At 42.7% G+C, this 15,626-nt stretch overlaps 1 protein-coding gene across 2 annotated transcripts; it reads left to right on the top strand.

Moving 5' to 3' along the window:
* Positions 1-10,045: 10,045 nt before the first annotated feature.
* On the top strand, positions 10,046-15,425 carry lyve1b (lymphatic vessel endothelial hyaluronic receptor 1b). 2 transcript variants are annotated; one of them, XM_041939647.1, is made up of 6 exons: positions 10,046-10,209; positions 10,830-10,992; positions 12,717-12,856; positions 12,963-13,358; positions 14,344-14,422; positions 14,808-15,425. In XM_041939647.1, exons 1-6 carry the CDS (start codon positions 10,125-10,127, stop codon positions 15,001-15,003), a joined length of 1,059 nt encoding a protein of 352 aa, XP_041795581.1. In that variant the 5' UTR covers positions 10,046-10,124; the 3' UTR covers positions 15,004-15,425. The 2 variants fall into 2 exon arrangements, with proteins under 2 accessions (XP_041795581.1, XP_041795580.1); XM_041939646.1 differs by having other exon boundaries at positions 10,827-10,992; positions 14,808-15,424.
* The last annotated feature ends 201 nt before the right edge of the window (positions 15,426-15,626 follow it).

The raw sequence follows: 15,626 nt of genomic DNA, 5'->3' as shown, positions 1-15,626 counted from the left end.
AAGCAGAATATGAGCCAGTAAATCAAACAACAAGCTAGATGATGGGAGTTAAATGGCTGCAGCGTGTTTGGATGAATCCCTGCTAACTGAGAACATCTGGATTCTGGATTATTCCTTTGAAGAACCACTGACACTGCACCGCCTCTGCTCGAGTCCACCTCAAGATGAAGACGTGTGATTTAATGGGCTTTTTCTTTGTTTGGCCTTTTAATATCCACCATATGTCTTGTGAAACGTGTCTTCTCTGACTTTCATCTTCGCTTCTACTGGTTTCTCCTCCTCTTAAATCTTCTTCACTTCCATTATCTCCAGCCTGTTTAAGCTCTCAATGATCCTCTGTTTTCCCCGTCATAGTACACAGCACGCCCTCCTGAACGCGTTATATCTCAGCTGAGTTCCTGCGCCGCCGGTTGGGCTTTGATCCTGCTCAAAGAGCAGTTATGTGAAAGGTTCGAGGCTAAACTTGGAAGCACGTTGACTGACCTCAGGGATGCATTCATCAGTCGTGCTGAACTTTTTTTTTGTGTGTGTGTTTTCAGCTTTTACAGTGTGGCCAGAAAAAAACATGACAGGAACAACAGGCCAAGAGGGTAGCTCTCATGTTCCAGGTTAGATAAGGCTAGATTAGTTAAGACTTTATTGATCTCACAGCGGAGAAATTCAGATCTTCCTCGTGTCCGTTCGCAGCGGCGCCGTCGGCTTTGATGCTTCGGGTTTTGTGGGGAACACTGTTTAGATTAAATGTGCAGCACATTCATCTGATCTGATGTTCTTCTAATGCTCAAATTAACGACCCCTGCTTTAAATTCAGCGGGAGAATATATGTCTGGTACAGGTTGGATGGAGTTCAGGTACTGGATGGAGTGCAGTTGATGTATGATGCTGCGCTGGGTGGCCCAACATGGTAGCACATGTTGTATTTCAACAAAACTGCCTGAAAGACTTGGAGACATTAGCACTCACTTGGCGGCATCATGCTGGGGCCTCCTCTGACAAAAACCTCTTCTTGCTGATGCGATCTCTTCTTCTGGTGATTTGTTGTGCAGTTAATGTTTGCTTACATTTGATTTATTGCTTCCAAGAGGCAGAGGACCTTCCCACTGCATTCCTTATTGATAGGAGGTTACAGGCAGGTTTTGACATTCAACCTCGCCCCACAGCTCTTTATTGTTTTTACACAGGAAGCAATGTCTCGTCTGGCGCCCTTAACATAATCCCAGCTTCCCCTTCAGCGCCACCGTCGGCCCCATCGTCTGCCTTCAGATGTCAGCAGGATTAGCTTCATGTTGTCACTTTAAAACAACAAACCGCGACGCACCACCTCTTCTCATGTGGAGTACACACACATCCACACGGCATTTTTAAAGGATAACTTTCGTTTTTTACAACCTGGACCTTATTTCTAGCATTAAATACGACCATTTATTCACCCAGACAACTTTGGTGGCATTTGGAGTCGTTTTGAAGAAATTAGCCCCAGAGGAGCGGCGCGTATATATCCGTATAATGCGAGTACTCGGGGCATCCATGCGCAGCCTCTATATAACGCATAATCTGCGGCGAAACTCGTTCATATTCCAATATTTTGTTATGATATGCTGGTGCTATTCCCCTCTGAGCCGGCGGTCGGCTAGTTTAGCTGCCGACCGCCGTAGTTGTCTAGAGACGCCGGATGTTGATAACATGCCACCACGGGCTCAGAGGGGAATAGCACCAGCATATCATAACAAAATATTGGAATATGAACGAGTTTCGCCACAGATTATGCGTTATATAGAGGCTGAGCATGGATGCCCCGAGTACTCGCATTATACGGATATACGCGCCGCTCCTCTGGGGCTAATTTCTTCAAAACGACTCCAAATGCCACCAAAGTTGTCTGGGTGAGTAAATGGTCGTATTTAATGCTAGAAATAAGGTCCAGGTTGTAAAAAACGAAAGTTATCCTTTAAGTGTTATGAATGATCCTCTGATTCAAGCAGATGCAGCAGAATAACGTGATCCGGTGCTGCTGGAAGATTTCCCGCCACCGTCGATAATAATTCATCAACCTGGGCAGCCGTCTCTGCGTCCCGCAGAGTGGATCCCGTCAGTTTGGATGATATGGTGATTGAATTTTGCCTACTTTAGCAACTATGGGCTATTTGTGTTTATGCAGCCACAACAGCAAAAATAAAGCAATCTTCTTTTGTTTTTCTCCTGGTGCACGGCCTTGCTGTGGTGAAGAGTTGAAGCTGAAACTTGGAGTACACTGTTGCACCAGCTACAGCTCAGTTCTCTCTTCAGTTAGGGTGCAGAGTCCACACCAAACGACTGGTGAAACTAGTTAGTTTTACACCGAAGCTGTGTCAGTGTTTGGTTGCACCACAGAGACTTAAGGTTCATCTCAACTACTCTGGCGTAAAGTCCAAACTCACCAAAATACTGCTGCAGAAAATAACTTTAGATGGCTGAGAGCAGGGTGAAAGATTTAGGTTGTAACTTGTTTCTGGAACCATTTCAGCTGATGCAACCCTTAAAATGTCAAGTTGCAAGTAAACTCCGTCCTGAGTTAGAAATTACATCAAACCAGGCAACATTTGACCTTGTGCATAGCTGGTGCAGCCCGATGCAGGGCTCTTTCCTCGGCCCTGTTTGGTTTTCATTATACAGCACTAAAATGTCACTTCAAGATGATTTCTCATCACCTTTTCTGACCTCTGTGGTTTTAGAAGCCAGTGTTATGACGTCAGCTGTGAATCTGTGGGCATTTCCTAACATTCTCCTGCCCCCTCTCAACCAAAAATCAATTAACGCTGCTTTAATATTGATATATTTACAAAAAAAAAAAATACAATGTAAAAGTTGTCTATGTAACATTAATCCAGACTATTAAAGAGCTGAAAGAGCTTTTATGAGCAGCAGTTCGACTGACAGTTGATGATGAACGACATATCAAGATAAACCTTCAGTCTTTTGCTAAAATCAGTTTTATAGTTTCTTAATCTGCAAACAATTCATTGATGTTTCAGTTTCTTCTCACCTCGACTGTTTTTCATGCATGTTATCCATATTTAGTTTTTCTGCTGCTTGACTTATTAATCTTTACTTATGACCACTACCTGAAGGCAGAGATATCTCAGCCAGTGGTGACAGGATATTGTCACCTGTTGCTCTGTTTCTGCATAAAATCCTTATCTAGTGCAGCTTTAACGTCCCAAAACTGACTTTGTGAACACAGCTTTGTGATCGCACCTCTCTTTAATCTGGACGTTTTCCTCTGTGATGTGTCTCAGCTTGTGTCGGAGGTCATCTCGGGCCCCCTCCAGGCTCCTGTTCTCCTGCAGCAGGGCCTGTTTCTCCCCACACACCCGGTCCAGCTTCAGCTTGGCTTCAAAGTAGCTCTTCTCCGTTTGTGCTAGTGAAAGCTGCAGGTCGGCGTGCTTCAGAAAGAGAAGGCAGATACCAAACCAATGTCACAGGTCATAATGGAAACGATTCATCCCACTGATGATGTCATATCCTGCGCTGGCTGAGTCAGGGATACTGATGCTGGCAACAGAGACAAGGACGTCGATTGGATGTCATCTGCAGTTGCTCATCAGGACATAATTATGGAAACGATGAAGATTTATCATCAAGTTTTACTGTTTGTCGTTAAGACCTGCACTGTCTTAGTGACCAGTCTCCTAGTCCCCCTTAAAGGACAGATGTATTTCGTAGCTTTAGGGTCTGCAGAATTAGCTGTAGGATCATTTAATTATTGGTCTTTTCACTGGATTTCAGGATGGAAATCAGGACATCACCAGCTTTACCCTTTAAAATGCAAAGTGGCTCGATCGTTTGATTTCATGATATCTGATATTCAGATGTTAGACGTATTCTAGTTTGTTTGTGGTATAATTGATCAACATTGCATTCAAAATTAATTCTAGTGAAAAAATTTGATAATAGCATTCAAGAAAACTTTTTTTTGATAATATTGTACTGACGATTTTTAGACTTTTATATTTCACAGTGAACTTACACACTTATAATTTCCTTGCAGTTATTAAATCGGCGCTGACCCCACCACGCCTCTGTTCTACAACTACTGCTTGACTAGCTGCTGGATAGTTGGGATGAAGCGCAACACCCCACCCTGATGGAGTCATGATGGAGCACCCAAGAGCGTATACATTACATGTTGTACTACAGTTACTAATTGCTGCCTCCAATCATCTCTGTTCTGTCTCTAGCAGGTTGTTTGCTGGTGAGCGTGCAGATCAGCTGACTGTATCTGTGTCAAACTGTGTGTGTGTGTGTGTGTGTGTGTGTGTGTGTGCGTGTGCGTATGCGTACGTACCTCCTTTTTAAGCTGCTGCAGTTCTTCACCCAGCCGGCCCCTGTCAGCCTCCGCCGCCTCCTTGTCCCGCTGACAGCCGAGGGCCCGGGCCTCGGCCAGGGCCCTGCTCTGCTCGGCGTCCCCTCTGGACTCCTCCGCCTCGCTTGCGGCTCGCGAGCACAGCGCCGCCCTCTGCTGGCTCTGATACAGCTTCTGCTTCAGCTGACGGGGGTCAGAGACACGGGTGTAGACCGTGGTGAGGAAACAGTAGAGGCCTGCCTTTGTTTCTAGATGCAATACGACTCCAACCACTCCGTCGGAACAAGGGTCAGCAGTGAGCTACTATGTGGCATGAATGGATTCAGGGTAATACTACTACATGAAGCTCCTTTATATATTTATGTAAGATCACCAACATCCAATGAGATTTAATATAATCAGAAAAAATCTAGTATTAGAGGGGCAGTATTAGTCATTAACTCCACCTGTGAAAACAGTTGAAGACATGGAAAAGATGGTTGCATTATAGGAAATGTAGGATCCAGTGTTGCTGGAGCTTGGCTACCTTGGCTGATATCTCGGCCTCTTCTGCATCAATTTTCTCCAGTTCTTCAATTTTTAATGTTTCTCTCTCGCACAGCTGTACGGAAGTGCAATACTAAATCAATGGAGCGCCCCTTTAAAGGAGGCTACACAGTGCTGGGATGTTTCTTAGTGAAATTAACAATGAACAGTCACTAAAGATCGTTCCTCTGAATACTGAGTGTGAAAATATAGTTTGAGAGCAGCAACAACATCATCAAAATATTGTCATCCTGGTATTTTTGATGTTGTGGCGTGTTGTTTTTTTCCCACCGTTTGAGGTTTGGCTGGTGCACTGCTAATTTCGTGCACCCTGGAGTACCAGCGCCACCTACTGCTGATGTTCACTTTTATTTTGGAACATGGAGCTCTCAGCTGTTTTGTGATTTTCTAATTTGTTAATTTAACTTTTCTGTGGTCAGTTCACCGCTAACGAGCTAGCCGTTATAGTAGCTGTCTGAGGCTAATGTGTAGCTAAAACGACCTTCTGGAGTATCTATTTTTGATCTCACATCTATTTTGGGTGTCTAGTGAAATTCGCTGCCGAGTTCTGCTTGCACAGGTGCTTCAAGTTAAAGCTTCAAAGGCAATCTCCGCCCTTGTCGATGCCGACGACTGTCAAAAAGCGTCGTGACTTGCATCGTTCATTGCAACAAGGGTCAAGCTGTGTTATTGATGTGATGACAGTTATCAAAAAGAAAATGACATGATCTCTTCTTTCCTAAAACCCAGGGGGATTTTCATGTCAATGGGTGGATGTTTTATGAACAGCCACACCTTCTTTTATCAGTGCTCAGGAGAGTCATGTGTTTTATCTCTCGAGTGAGCCCCTGTTGAAAACTACGTCCGGTGATTGAGTGTACCTCTTTGACTTGAGCCTGCAGCTCCTGGTTCAGATTTCTGAGGTTCCTCATGGTCAGCTCGCTTTCTGTGCGCATCATGATCCGCTCCATGTGGATCTCATTTGACAAGAACTTGTTTTCTTTCCTGAGATCCTCACATTCCTGAGGGGAGGTTACATTATCAGTGATGTGTGACAAAAATTCATTTCAATGGAAACAAACGTAACTTAAACCTTTTGTTAATGAGTCTTCAGACACAGGACGACTCCTCCGGATGAAAACTGCTTTGAGACAAAACACTTTCCTCACATCATTCTTTTCACATTTATCACAGCGAATAACACATTTTCATCCTTAACATCCTCTCTCACCATCACTTCTACCATTTCAAGTTATATTGTCTTTTGATGAACATTTAAACTCGTAACCTTCCTTCACTGTGCTGACGGTCATAGTTCATTCTTGATCTTGGATGCATTTAAAGTAATTTAGGGGGATGAGAAAAATGATCTCACCACAACATCCATTCAGTAGCTGCTCATTTGATTTACCTCATGATCTTCAATTGGAGTCAGTCCAGTCGTCATGGAATCACAGGTGTTCATCTACAACTCCACCACAACTGGACAATTTGCTGATGAAGATCATGTGATGTGATCAACAGCTCCGGAATAGCTTCTAAATGGACCTTGTGGTCGGCTTGTTTTCTTAACTACTTGAATGACTCAAGGGACATATTTTAGTTCCAAAACACCGTAAAGAACTGAGTTGCAATTCACTAAAAAAACTCACCTGCTCAAGTTTAGCAGATTCTCCACAAGAGGGAGCTGTTAGCTGTAAAAGACAACTCCTCACAAGGAGAGGAGGTTGACTGTGCAAGTCGGTTATTATGACCCATATTTATGTTTATTGTTATGCGGTGACCTCTAGTGGTCATAGTAATTACAATGGGAGCAAAGGAGGAGGTCAGGTGATGTAGTATAAAAAGCAAGAAAGTCCACATATGGAGGAGGTGGGGTGGATGGATGAACTTTCACCCAGGAGACTGCTGTACCTACGCACCGTAACTTAAGTCATCAGCAATCCACCTATTCAGTCATTCAGGTCAAGCACCAACATTAAAGCCCCCCAGCTGTGCGTTTACAACAGAACAGCCTCCATATTTGGACAAGAACAGACTTCTATCACCTCATCCACAAACATCAGTTGAAGCACTTCAGTAAGTCATCCAAACTGGGGCGGTTGTGGACACAAGCACACACACAACAGCAGGAGTTTAATATACGAGCGGTGCTACATATCAGCAACACTATGCAATAAAACACAGCACGCACTTTAAGCTTTCCATTATTTTTCAAAGCCATCACTTGTCACTAGAAGTTATGTTGTACCAGCTGTGCTTGTGGTCACATTATTCCCTTTAAGAGCTGAAAATGTTTGATTGAAAACAGATAGAAGCAGGCTTTTATTTTACTGTGTGATTTTCTCTTTGTGACTGTTAGACTTGGACTCCTCCTCGACTCCTGCAACATCAGCAAAAACATTGAATTTTGTTGTAATATTTGTACGGTGATCCTCTAAATGGGAATACAATTTTTAGTAGAGCAGAATCTCTGAGGATGTTTGCACAGCTAGAGGACTGATCACAACACGCCTCCTCTGCTCCTCCTTACCTTCCTCTTTCTGACCAGCTCGCCTTGCAGATGGTTGATCTGGAGGAAGGAGCCATTGGAGCTGATGGCGCTGACCGGCCTGACCACCCGAACGGGCCTCCTGGAAGGTCTGGACAGACTTTTAACCTCCTCCGCTGTCTCCTTCCCGAAGCGAGCGCCTCTGTTGACGTTGCTGCTGCTCATGGAGAAAGACTCGTACAGGCGGTCGTCTAACGAGGACTTCCCAGTCGTCTGCAGGTCTGTGTGGGACTTGGCTCGGAGTGCCATGTCAAAGCCGGATCGCTGCAGGTTTCTCAAAATGCCACCTCACCGTGGGTACGATGATGCCGAGAGCAGACGGGGTTTGTGTTCAGAATGTGTGTGAGGCGTGTGATGTGAATGAAGTTCTCAGTTTCACGTCTTGTTCACGGGGTGGATCACCAACTGAGCGTCATTCATTATTCATACGGTAACATGATCAGGCAAACTTGCACGGGACAGAGGCTGTGTTTCGGTATGAGGCCACTTTTTCTCCTTTAAAGTGTGGAATGTAATCCAAACCACTCGGCACTGGTGAGGGGCAATAGCTGATCTTCAGGCGAAGCCCTCAAGGAGGGCCGGGGCCGTGCTGGTGGTTACAGAGCAGGTACGGAAGGTCAAAGGCGTAATTATTTAGTAATTTGACTTTGGCATGAAGGATCATTGTTCACATCCTGGTGTAAGAGCCATGGAAGTACAGTAGAGTACAGTAGGGTTATAATGATTGCAACGATACTTGAAAAGGGTTTTCTTTTTACTTTTTTTATTATACATTAATATTTTACACTCTGTTACATACTTACTTGAAAATTTGCTCTAAGTTCTAAATAGATGGAGAAAAATAAATAAATAAATATAAATACATATGAGTAAGTACGGTCTATTTGTTGAGTATATACTGTACTGTATACTACTGTATACTGTAATTTGTAATAAGAAAATAGACTTTTCTACCAAATTTGAATTGACAGAAAACATGCTACGTTCATTGTCTACACATGAAATGACCGATACCAGCATGTGAGATTTTGGTCATATTGTGCAGCCGTATGACCAATGGCAGCATTTCAAAGTAGATATTTAAAAAGCTACTTATCACAGGAACACATTCATTTTTGGTGAAAGCAACCTATTGTGTAAATCTATAAATAAATAAGTAGAAATAATTGAATTATGTCATAATTGAAAACACATCTTTTATGCTGTAATGATTGATCATATTAATCACTGAGAAACACAGCTTGATATAAGGACATTTTTAAATCATTTTTCCATGTTCAGTAGGCAACAAAATCTAAAAAATAATCAGACAAAAGGCCTCTACAACCTTCCATAGTCAGGGACTTTGCTCTTGATATGAAACTGTCACCTCCTTAGTCCTCTAGTCTTCCCAGACTGGCAGGGAACCTGCTTGTCCCTCATGCTACTGTTGAGGTGCCCATGAGCCCCAGCTGCTGCAGCTGAGCTGCTCAGAGACCAACAGAGAGCACTGGTGTGCTGAGTATGTTTTAGGCATGAATGCTAATATGGATGAACAGTTAACGCTGAGGTTATATGAACAATGATAAACTTCATTAACTGAATATAAATTTCTTTAAAACTTTATTCTAACATATTATTTGACAAATCTGCCCCAGAAGGCAAAAAATAGTCTGTTAGAGGCTTTAAATCAGTGATCATAGAAAAATGTTTGAATTACAACCTCTTGTCCCCGAGGACAACTTCCTGTAATGACGCTAAGACATGACCTCATCAGCTTCATTGGTTTTTGCAAATATCTGCTTATTATGAATTTGATGCAGCGACATGTTTCAAACAAGTCGGGACAGGAGCAACAAAAGACTGGGAAAGTTGTGGAACGCTCCAAAAACACCTGTTTGGATCATTCCACAGGTAAACAGGTTGATTGGTAACAGGTGATAGCATCATGATTGAAAGGCTCAGTGGTTCACAGCGAGGATGGAGCGAGGTTCAACACTTTGTGAGCACATGACTGGATAAAGGAGATTAATACATGGACTCATAGCAACAACAGGTGAACACCATTGAATCCAGAGTCCCAACCTTTTTAGAATCGGGGTTGTAGTCGTAGCACCAGCAGGAGAAGTGGTACTGTTATTCCCCTGTGTTGGTTGCGTTACTGAAAGATATCGGAGTTCAACAGGAGAGCCAGAAATGATTGCAGAGAAGAGGAGTGGAAGTGAATAAAAAGAGAAACAGAGAAAGAAAAGAAACAAGCCCAGCGACGGTGTGGAGGAAGTTCCCTTTCCGACCAGCCTGTCAGAGCAAACAGACCTCTGGAAGATAGATGCTGGCAAAGCAGAAAAACACCAAACCTGCAAAAAAAACCCCCACACTGCTTCATCCACTTTCGTCTCAAAGCAGCAGTTACGGCTAATATTTCCTGTCGCCCTGCTTTAATATTTCCTGGAAATCCTCAATTTGTTTTTATTTTTGAATACTTAAGTGTTGGATATGCTCTGTATGATATCCTTGCTTTGACGACCAAAACAACAGCGTTTGGATCAAACACACTTATTGGCTTCCTGCTGTGGATGTGTGTTATCTCATAAAGGGGCATCAAGCAGGTTTGACCTCCGCTTCCTGCTTCCTCGTCCCATCCACGTCTCATTTGCTCTGAGGCATTTCCCTTTGCGTTCGCTTTATACGGTTCTTCACCTTCAGCCGCTGCACTTATACGAAGACATGGCAAGATATTGTTTTTTCAGTCAACTTTTGCTTTTGTCTTTTGCGGCCTGTTTGCTGGCCTCCGCCTCCAGTCCGATGAAAGGTACGTTGTTTGTTTGTGGTGTAGGTGGAGTGGCACTTTCAGACCAAGCATCTGTGTTTCATTCTCATGAATTTGAATGCATGCATGCGTGACTTTTGATTTTTTTTTTTTTTTTTTTTTTTGCTGTTAAGATCTTTCGTGCATGCCCTTTTTTTCGTGACAGGAATATTGTCAGGATGCTTTGGCCTTGACTTCTGCGCCCCTCTTGGTTTCCATGTGACGGTCACAAGTTAAATCTACCGTCGCAGTCAGATAAAAGTGCGACGAATACAAGAGACATGTAAAATAAAATATTATCACGAGTTAAATGTGGAAAATGTTAATTATCATGGTTTGTTATTGTTGTTGTACCCACAGTGCCAGGGGTTAATCTGTGGCCTATGTGAACCTATTATAGACTATTTCCCTTAGTACAGTATAAATTGTAAAATGACAAAATTAAAAGTCACAGTGCTTTTAAACGAACAGTAACCCTTTTATAAGCTTATGACAGATACTGTATAAAGATAAGCTCATATTTAGTCCAGTTCGAGTGCTGTTGTTCGTAACATCTTACAGTACATTGTGTTCATGGTGCTGCAGGCTTTCTAAATGCGCGTCTTTGTACAAAATGTCAGCAGTGCCTCAAAGCCGCAGAGCTGCTGGAGTCTTCATGCTTATCGAGGGAGGAAAATACACCTTCAACTTCACCGCCGCCACGGCCGCCTGCCTGTTCCTGAACGCCACCATCGCCACCGCAGCCCAGATGGAGCGAGCGGTGCAGCGTGGACTGCAGACCTGCAAGTAGGCTGAAAGCATGTGCTGACTGTTCTGGTGCGGTAGGATACCTGCTAAGGTATTGACCGATATGCAGTGCTGAAGATTTCTGCTGAAGGCTTTTTAATGGTTAAAAAAAAAAAATCCCAACACGTTAAGATTAATAAATCGTATTTATTATGAATGTTACGGAATAAAGTGCGGCAGATTGTACAGGCTGATACCAGCTCCTTCAGGAACAAGAAAGTTGTTGTTGTTCCATCAGGGAGTATCATATGTAGGATTTGGTAATTAAAGGGTGAAGTCACAGATTTTAAAACATCAGATGTTTGTGAGTAAATGGACTGCATTTTTATTTCACCCATTTACCCTTCGACATCCCTCCTGACTGGGGGGAATCGTATCGTTAACCTTCTAATTAGTAGATGCCCCGCTCTACTGCCTGAGCTACAGCCAGAAGGCCTTACTGTAATTCCATTACTTTCGGTAGGCAGCTAATTACTTTCAAAAGTTTCAAATACTGAAGTTTAAATGGAGACCTTAAGCGTCACTTTGTCTTACACCAAAACAGTGGACGACAGCAGAGGCTAGAACTGGTTTATGGTGTCAGCTTGTTCTTCATCATGGTGGTTGTAATGTTTCCAATATTAACTTTAGAAGTTCTGGTTCCTCAATTACATTATTAAACTACTACAGCAAATCGCGGTTAAGATGTACATCAGGCATCGTGTGGGTCCCATTCTACCAAATCCTGCCATCTAACCGACACCACATGAGGCGGCTTACAGGTAGGAGCGCTCATCGTCGCTGCCCTCTGGTGGTCGGGAGCATTAAGAACTCCTATCGCTGCAGCGATAATGTGCACAATGTTTGGCAGTTGTCTCTCACGGTGCCACAGCAACAGTAAAATAATAAAGCTACTGTATGTGTGCTTTAATACAAGGATTGAAACTGAGTTAGTAATGCAAAAGTTACTTTCCCGGGTAGCTAATTACTTTTATATGCAGAAACTGGTAAAGTAATTCAGTTGCTTTTAAGAGAAGTAACTAGTAACGATTTACTAATTTTGGCTAATTTGTAAAGCAACGGTAGTTATTCATTTAAATGATCCTACTTTGCAGTATCACATACACACACTGCAAATATCTGTAACCTGTTTCAGTCTGTCTGCTGGCCTCTTCCCCTCATTGATTGTCTTTAAAGAACACTTAGCATTGATTTAGCATTGCACTCCACTAACTTTGTCTCATGATGGACAGTTTTGTTTTTTAGTGTTTTTTTTTTTAAAAAAAGGATCAAAACTGATGCAGCAGAACCGGAGATATTGATGCTTTTATTCCAGACATTCTTCTCCCTTGTGAAGACCTACATTACCCAGAATGCCACTCAACCCCTGACAGTTCAGTTGGAGATGTGGGTGTGGTATGCTAGTTGCGGCTAACTTAGCCTCGAACCGCTTGCCACAAGGCTACAGATGTCTGGAAATCTCACTTATTTCTAACTCCACACCCCCAGATTTTTTCTTTTATTCATTTTCCAACTTGTAGTCTTACGACTAAACTGACGCTGTCTCGAGTGATGTCACTGGAGGCAATCTGATTACATGCAGCTCCCGCTAAAGCCACAAAAGCTTTATGGTTTGCACATGCAGTAGCAGTCCCCAGGACGTGTACAGCAATGGTCCTCACAGACGCTCACGTCCACAAACAACATTGATCTTATTGTTTGTGCTTCATTTACTCCCCTAACAGGTTTGGCTGGACAGCCGAACAGATCGCGGTCGTCCCTCGACTCACAGCTGACCAGAAGTGTGGAAAAGGCAAAACTGGAGTGGTGACGTGGGCTGCGGGCACGGATAAAAAGTTTGGCGTCTTCTGCTTCAATGCATCAGGTGCTGTCTATTTCCTGCACTGCGTACTGAATGTTCCAGCGTGCACGCAGCAGATCACATGTGGTCATGACCAGTGTCTGTGCATCTTTGTCCTCAACACCTGCAGCTTTGGAGGAAACTCCGAACAGCTCAACAGCCAGTCCACAAAGCTCCGCGTTCTCCACCGCACTGACAGCCCTGACCCAGACCGCAACACCCGCTACACCTCCACTCAGCTCAACAACCAAGTCTCCACCTTCAAGACAGCCGAGAACAACAACAACCCCTCAGCAAACATCTTTCACTCCAGCTTTTACTCTCCCGGCCCAGACGACACATTCAGCGATGATTCCCTCCATCTCCACCACTCAGACTTCCTCCACCCGTATTCCTACCGCTCTTTCTCACCTTCTCACCTTGAAACCAACCGTTGGCAGTTTTTCTGCTCGCGCCTCCACTTCCTCTGTTTCCTCAGACTCAGCGAGGCCGCCGTCCGTGAGCTCTACGAAACCTTCTCTAGGAGGTACGCCCCTTTGTCCTCTTTCGTAGTTAGATTGACCTGATCTTGCGATTGTGATGTTCTCTTGTGTCAAGTTTTTCAAAACGAGGCAAAGTTCACATTTCTAATTAGCTTATTTACTCCTTTCTGTTGAGAATCTGATTTTAAATGCCAGTGGAGTTGAAGGGGTTGAGAGTGGAGGGATGGAAACCTGTAAATGATCTTTATTGCATTACCTACAAGTCACCAGTAGGGGTCAACACAAAAGGTGCTTTTTTCAAAACTGTAATTGTCTTTAATGCAAAGCAACCTGTGACATTATATAAATTTAGTGAAATAGAAGTTGGAGCTCCAGTAACTAGACAGTAAATAGTTTTTCAGAGTACATCTGTTATTTTCGCCATGTTTGTCCTGTTTTACCAGAGTTAAAATCTATATTTTGTTGGTATGAAATGCAACCTTAAAGCAGCATTATTCAAATGTTGGCCACTAGGGGGCAGAGAAGCACCAAAGCAAGCTGATAGATGCACAAATGCAAATTTAAAACCTTAAAGTTGTTTAAATACTTTTGTCAAAATTAGATTCAGCCCCTTAAAACCACAGAATAAAAGAATTTAGTTTTATCCGCAGAACTCATTTAAAGTTCCTGAGTGCAACCTGTGCATCACCAAAACGGTGTAAATATTCTTTATGCTCATGCAGTTATTAAGTGATTATTGGTGCTCACTGGAGGAAAAACACAGTATTAAACAGGGTCTGAAATAAAGATTTTTATCCATGACTGTTGTTAAGAATTTCTTTTAAAAATAATATTTATTAACATAAGAAAAAACCTGCTGCAACACACAAAATCGATCCCACATTTGGCAGATGCTGATTTCATTCCATAAGAGATGACATGGAAGGAGTTCTGTTGACCGTGAAGTTGGATTTGAATTGGTGCATGCAGCTGTGTGATATAAAGCAGATAGAGTTTGCGGTGATCATTGATAAAATTTTTGTTTTCCAGATGTGCCAACAGCACTCATCATTCTTGGCACCATCCTTGTGCTCCTGACAGCAGCAGGCGTTGTGTGGTACTACAAACTGTGAGTCATGTTGGCAGAAGGCTTGAAACCCTGTCTGATGCATATTTCCCCGTGACTAAAAGTGCAGACCAGTGGTTTAGAAACAGAAAGGGCTACTCTGGTTTGGAACAAATGCCTCAATGATGATTGATTTGAATGTGTCCTGGAGGAGAGAAAGAGTTTGAGATCATGGGTGGCTCCACTGTGTTGTAAAACTTTCTTGTCACCACCAGATCAACTCAGGCTTCATGCGTTTCTTTGCATTTGTAACATTTGTAGCTGGAGGCAGTTTAACAAACTGAATGCAGAGAGGAAAATCTGTGAGCCTCGTTGATGTTTCCACTGAATTCAGTAATCTGTATTTATTATGCTCCTAATATGTTTTCTCGCTCCTCTCCTGGAAAAGGAATATTTTCACCTTTTGGCCTCAGGGTCAGCAGAAGGACGACACAGAGACAGAGATGTGGAAGCACACCGACAGCGAGATGGACCTGCACAGTCAGGAAGGAGAAGAAGAAGAAGAAGAGGAATCAGACAGGAAGTACTCCAGTGACATCACACTGTGTGTGAATCCAGACATGAAGATCAACTCATCTGAGTAGCTTTGTGATATTTCTGTGGTGGGTTTTCCTGAAGTACATAGAAACAAATTACAGCCACAGTGTTACCTGATGAATAAATTCATAATGCATTTCAGACCAGAGGACGCTTTACTTTATGAACAATTTGGTTAATTGTACTTTTCAAAGTGACTGTAAATATGCACATTCTAAACTTAGTGTTCCTGAGACTGAAAATTAGCAATTATTTGGTTTGTATTTCCCCATATGTTTGTGTGTATGAGCACCTGATTTATCCCTAAAGATCTTGTTTACAACTTTGAAATAAAGCAACTTAATTTTATATCAAATGGTTTATATGTACTTACGGAGACTGAGGCATTACAGCAGCATTATTTCCTGCTTTTTCAGTTACTTGATTAGTAGGTATAGAAAACAGCTTCCAAAGTGTTAAATTAAATGACAAAATACTGTCCAAAATAAAAACTTCCATATATGAGTCAAATCATATAATAAAAATAAAACAATGTCTTTTTAATAAGATGATTTTTAAAAGATGTCCTGGGGTCAGTCAAGAATTTTACCATAATATTACATATATTTCAAAGGTTTGACTGAAGGTTTGACACGGATGCGATCCCCCTACCCACCGCACAGTGGCGCTA

The sequence above is a fragment of the Chelmon rostratus genome, chromosome 6, assembly GCF_017976325.1.
Source record: "Chelmon rostratus isolate fCheRos1 chromosome 6, fCheRos1.pri, whole genome shotgun sequence".
Taxonomy (NCBI): Eukaryota; Metazoa; Chordata; class Actinopteri; order Chaetodontiformes; family Chaetodontidae; genus Chelmon; species Chelmon rostratus.
This window is presented reverse-complemented; position numbering and strand designations above follow the sequence as displayed.

Coding starts and splice junctions, on each gene's coding strand:
- lyve1b (XM_041939646.1), top strand. CDS start 10,125: ATGGCAAGATATTGTTTTTTCAGTCAACTTTTGCTTTTGTCTTTTGCG. Junction 10,993..12,716: donor CGTGGACTGCAGACCTGCAA/GTAGGCTGAAAG, acceptor CTCCCCTAACAG/GTTTGGCTGGACAGCCGAAC. Junction 12,857..12,962: donor CTTCTGCTTCAATGCATCAG/GTGCTGTCTATT, acceptor CAACACCTGCAG/CTTTGGAGGAAACTCCGAAC.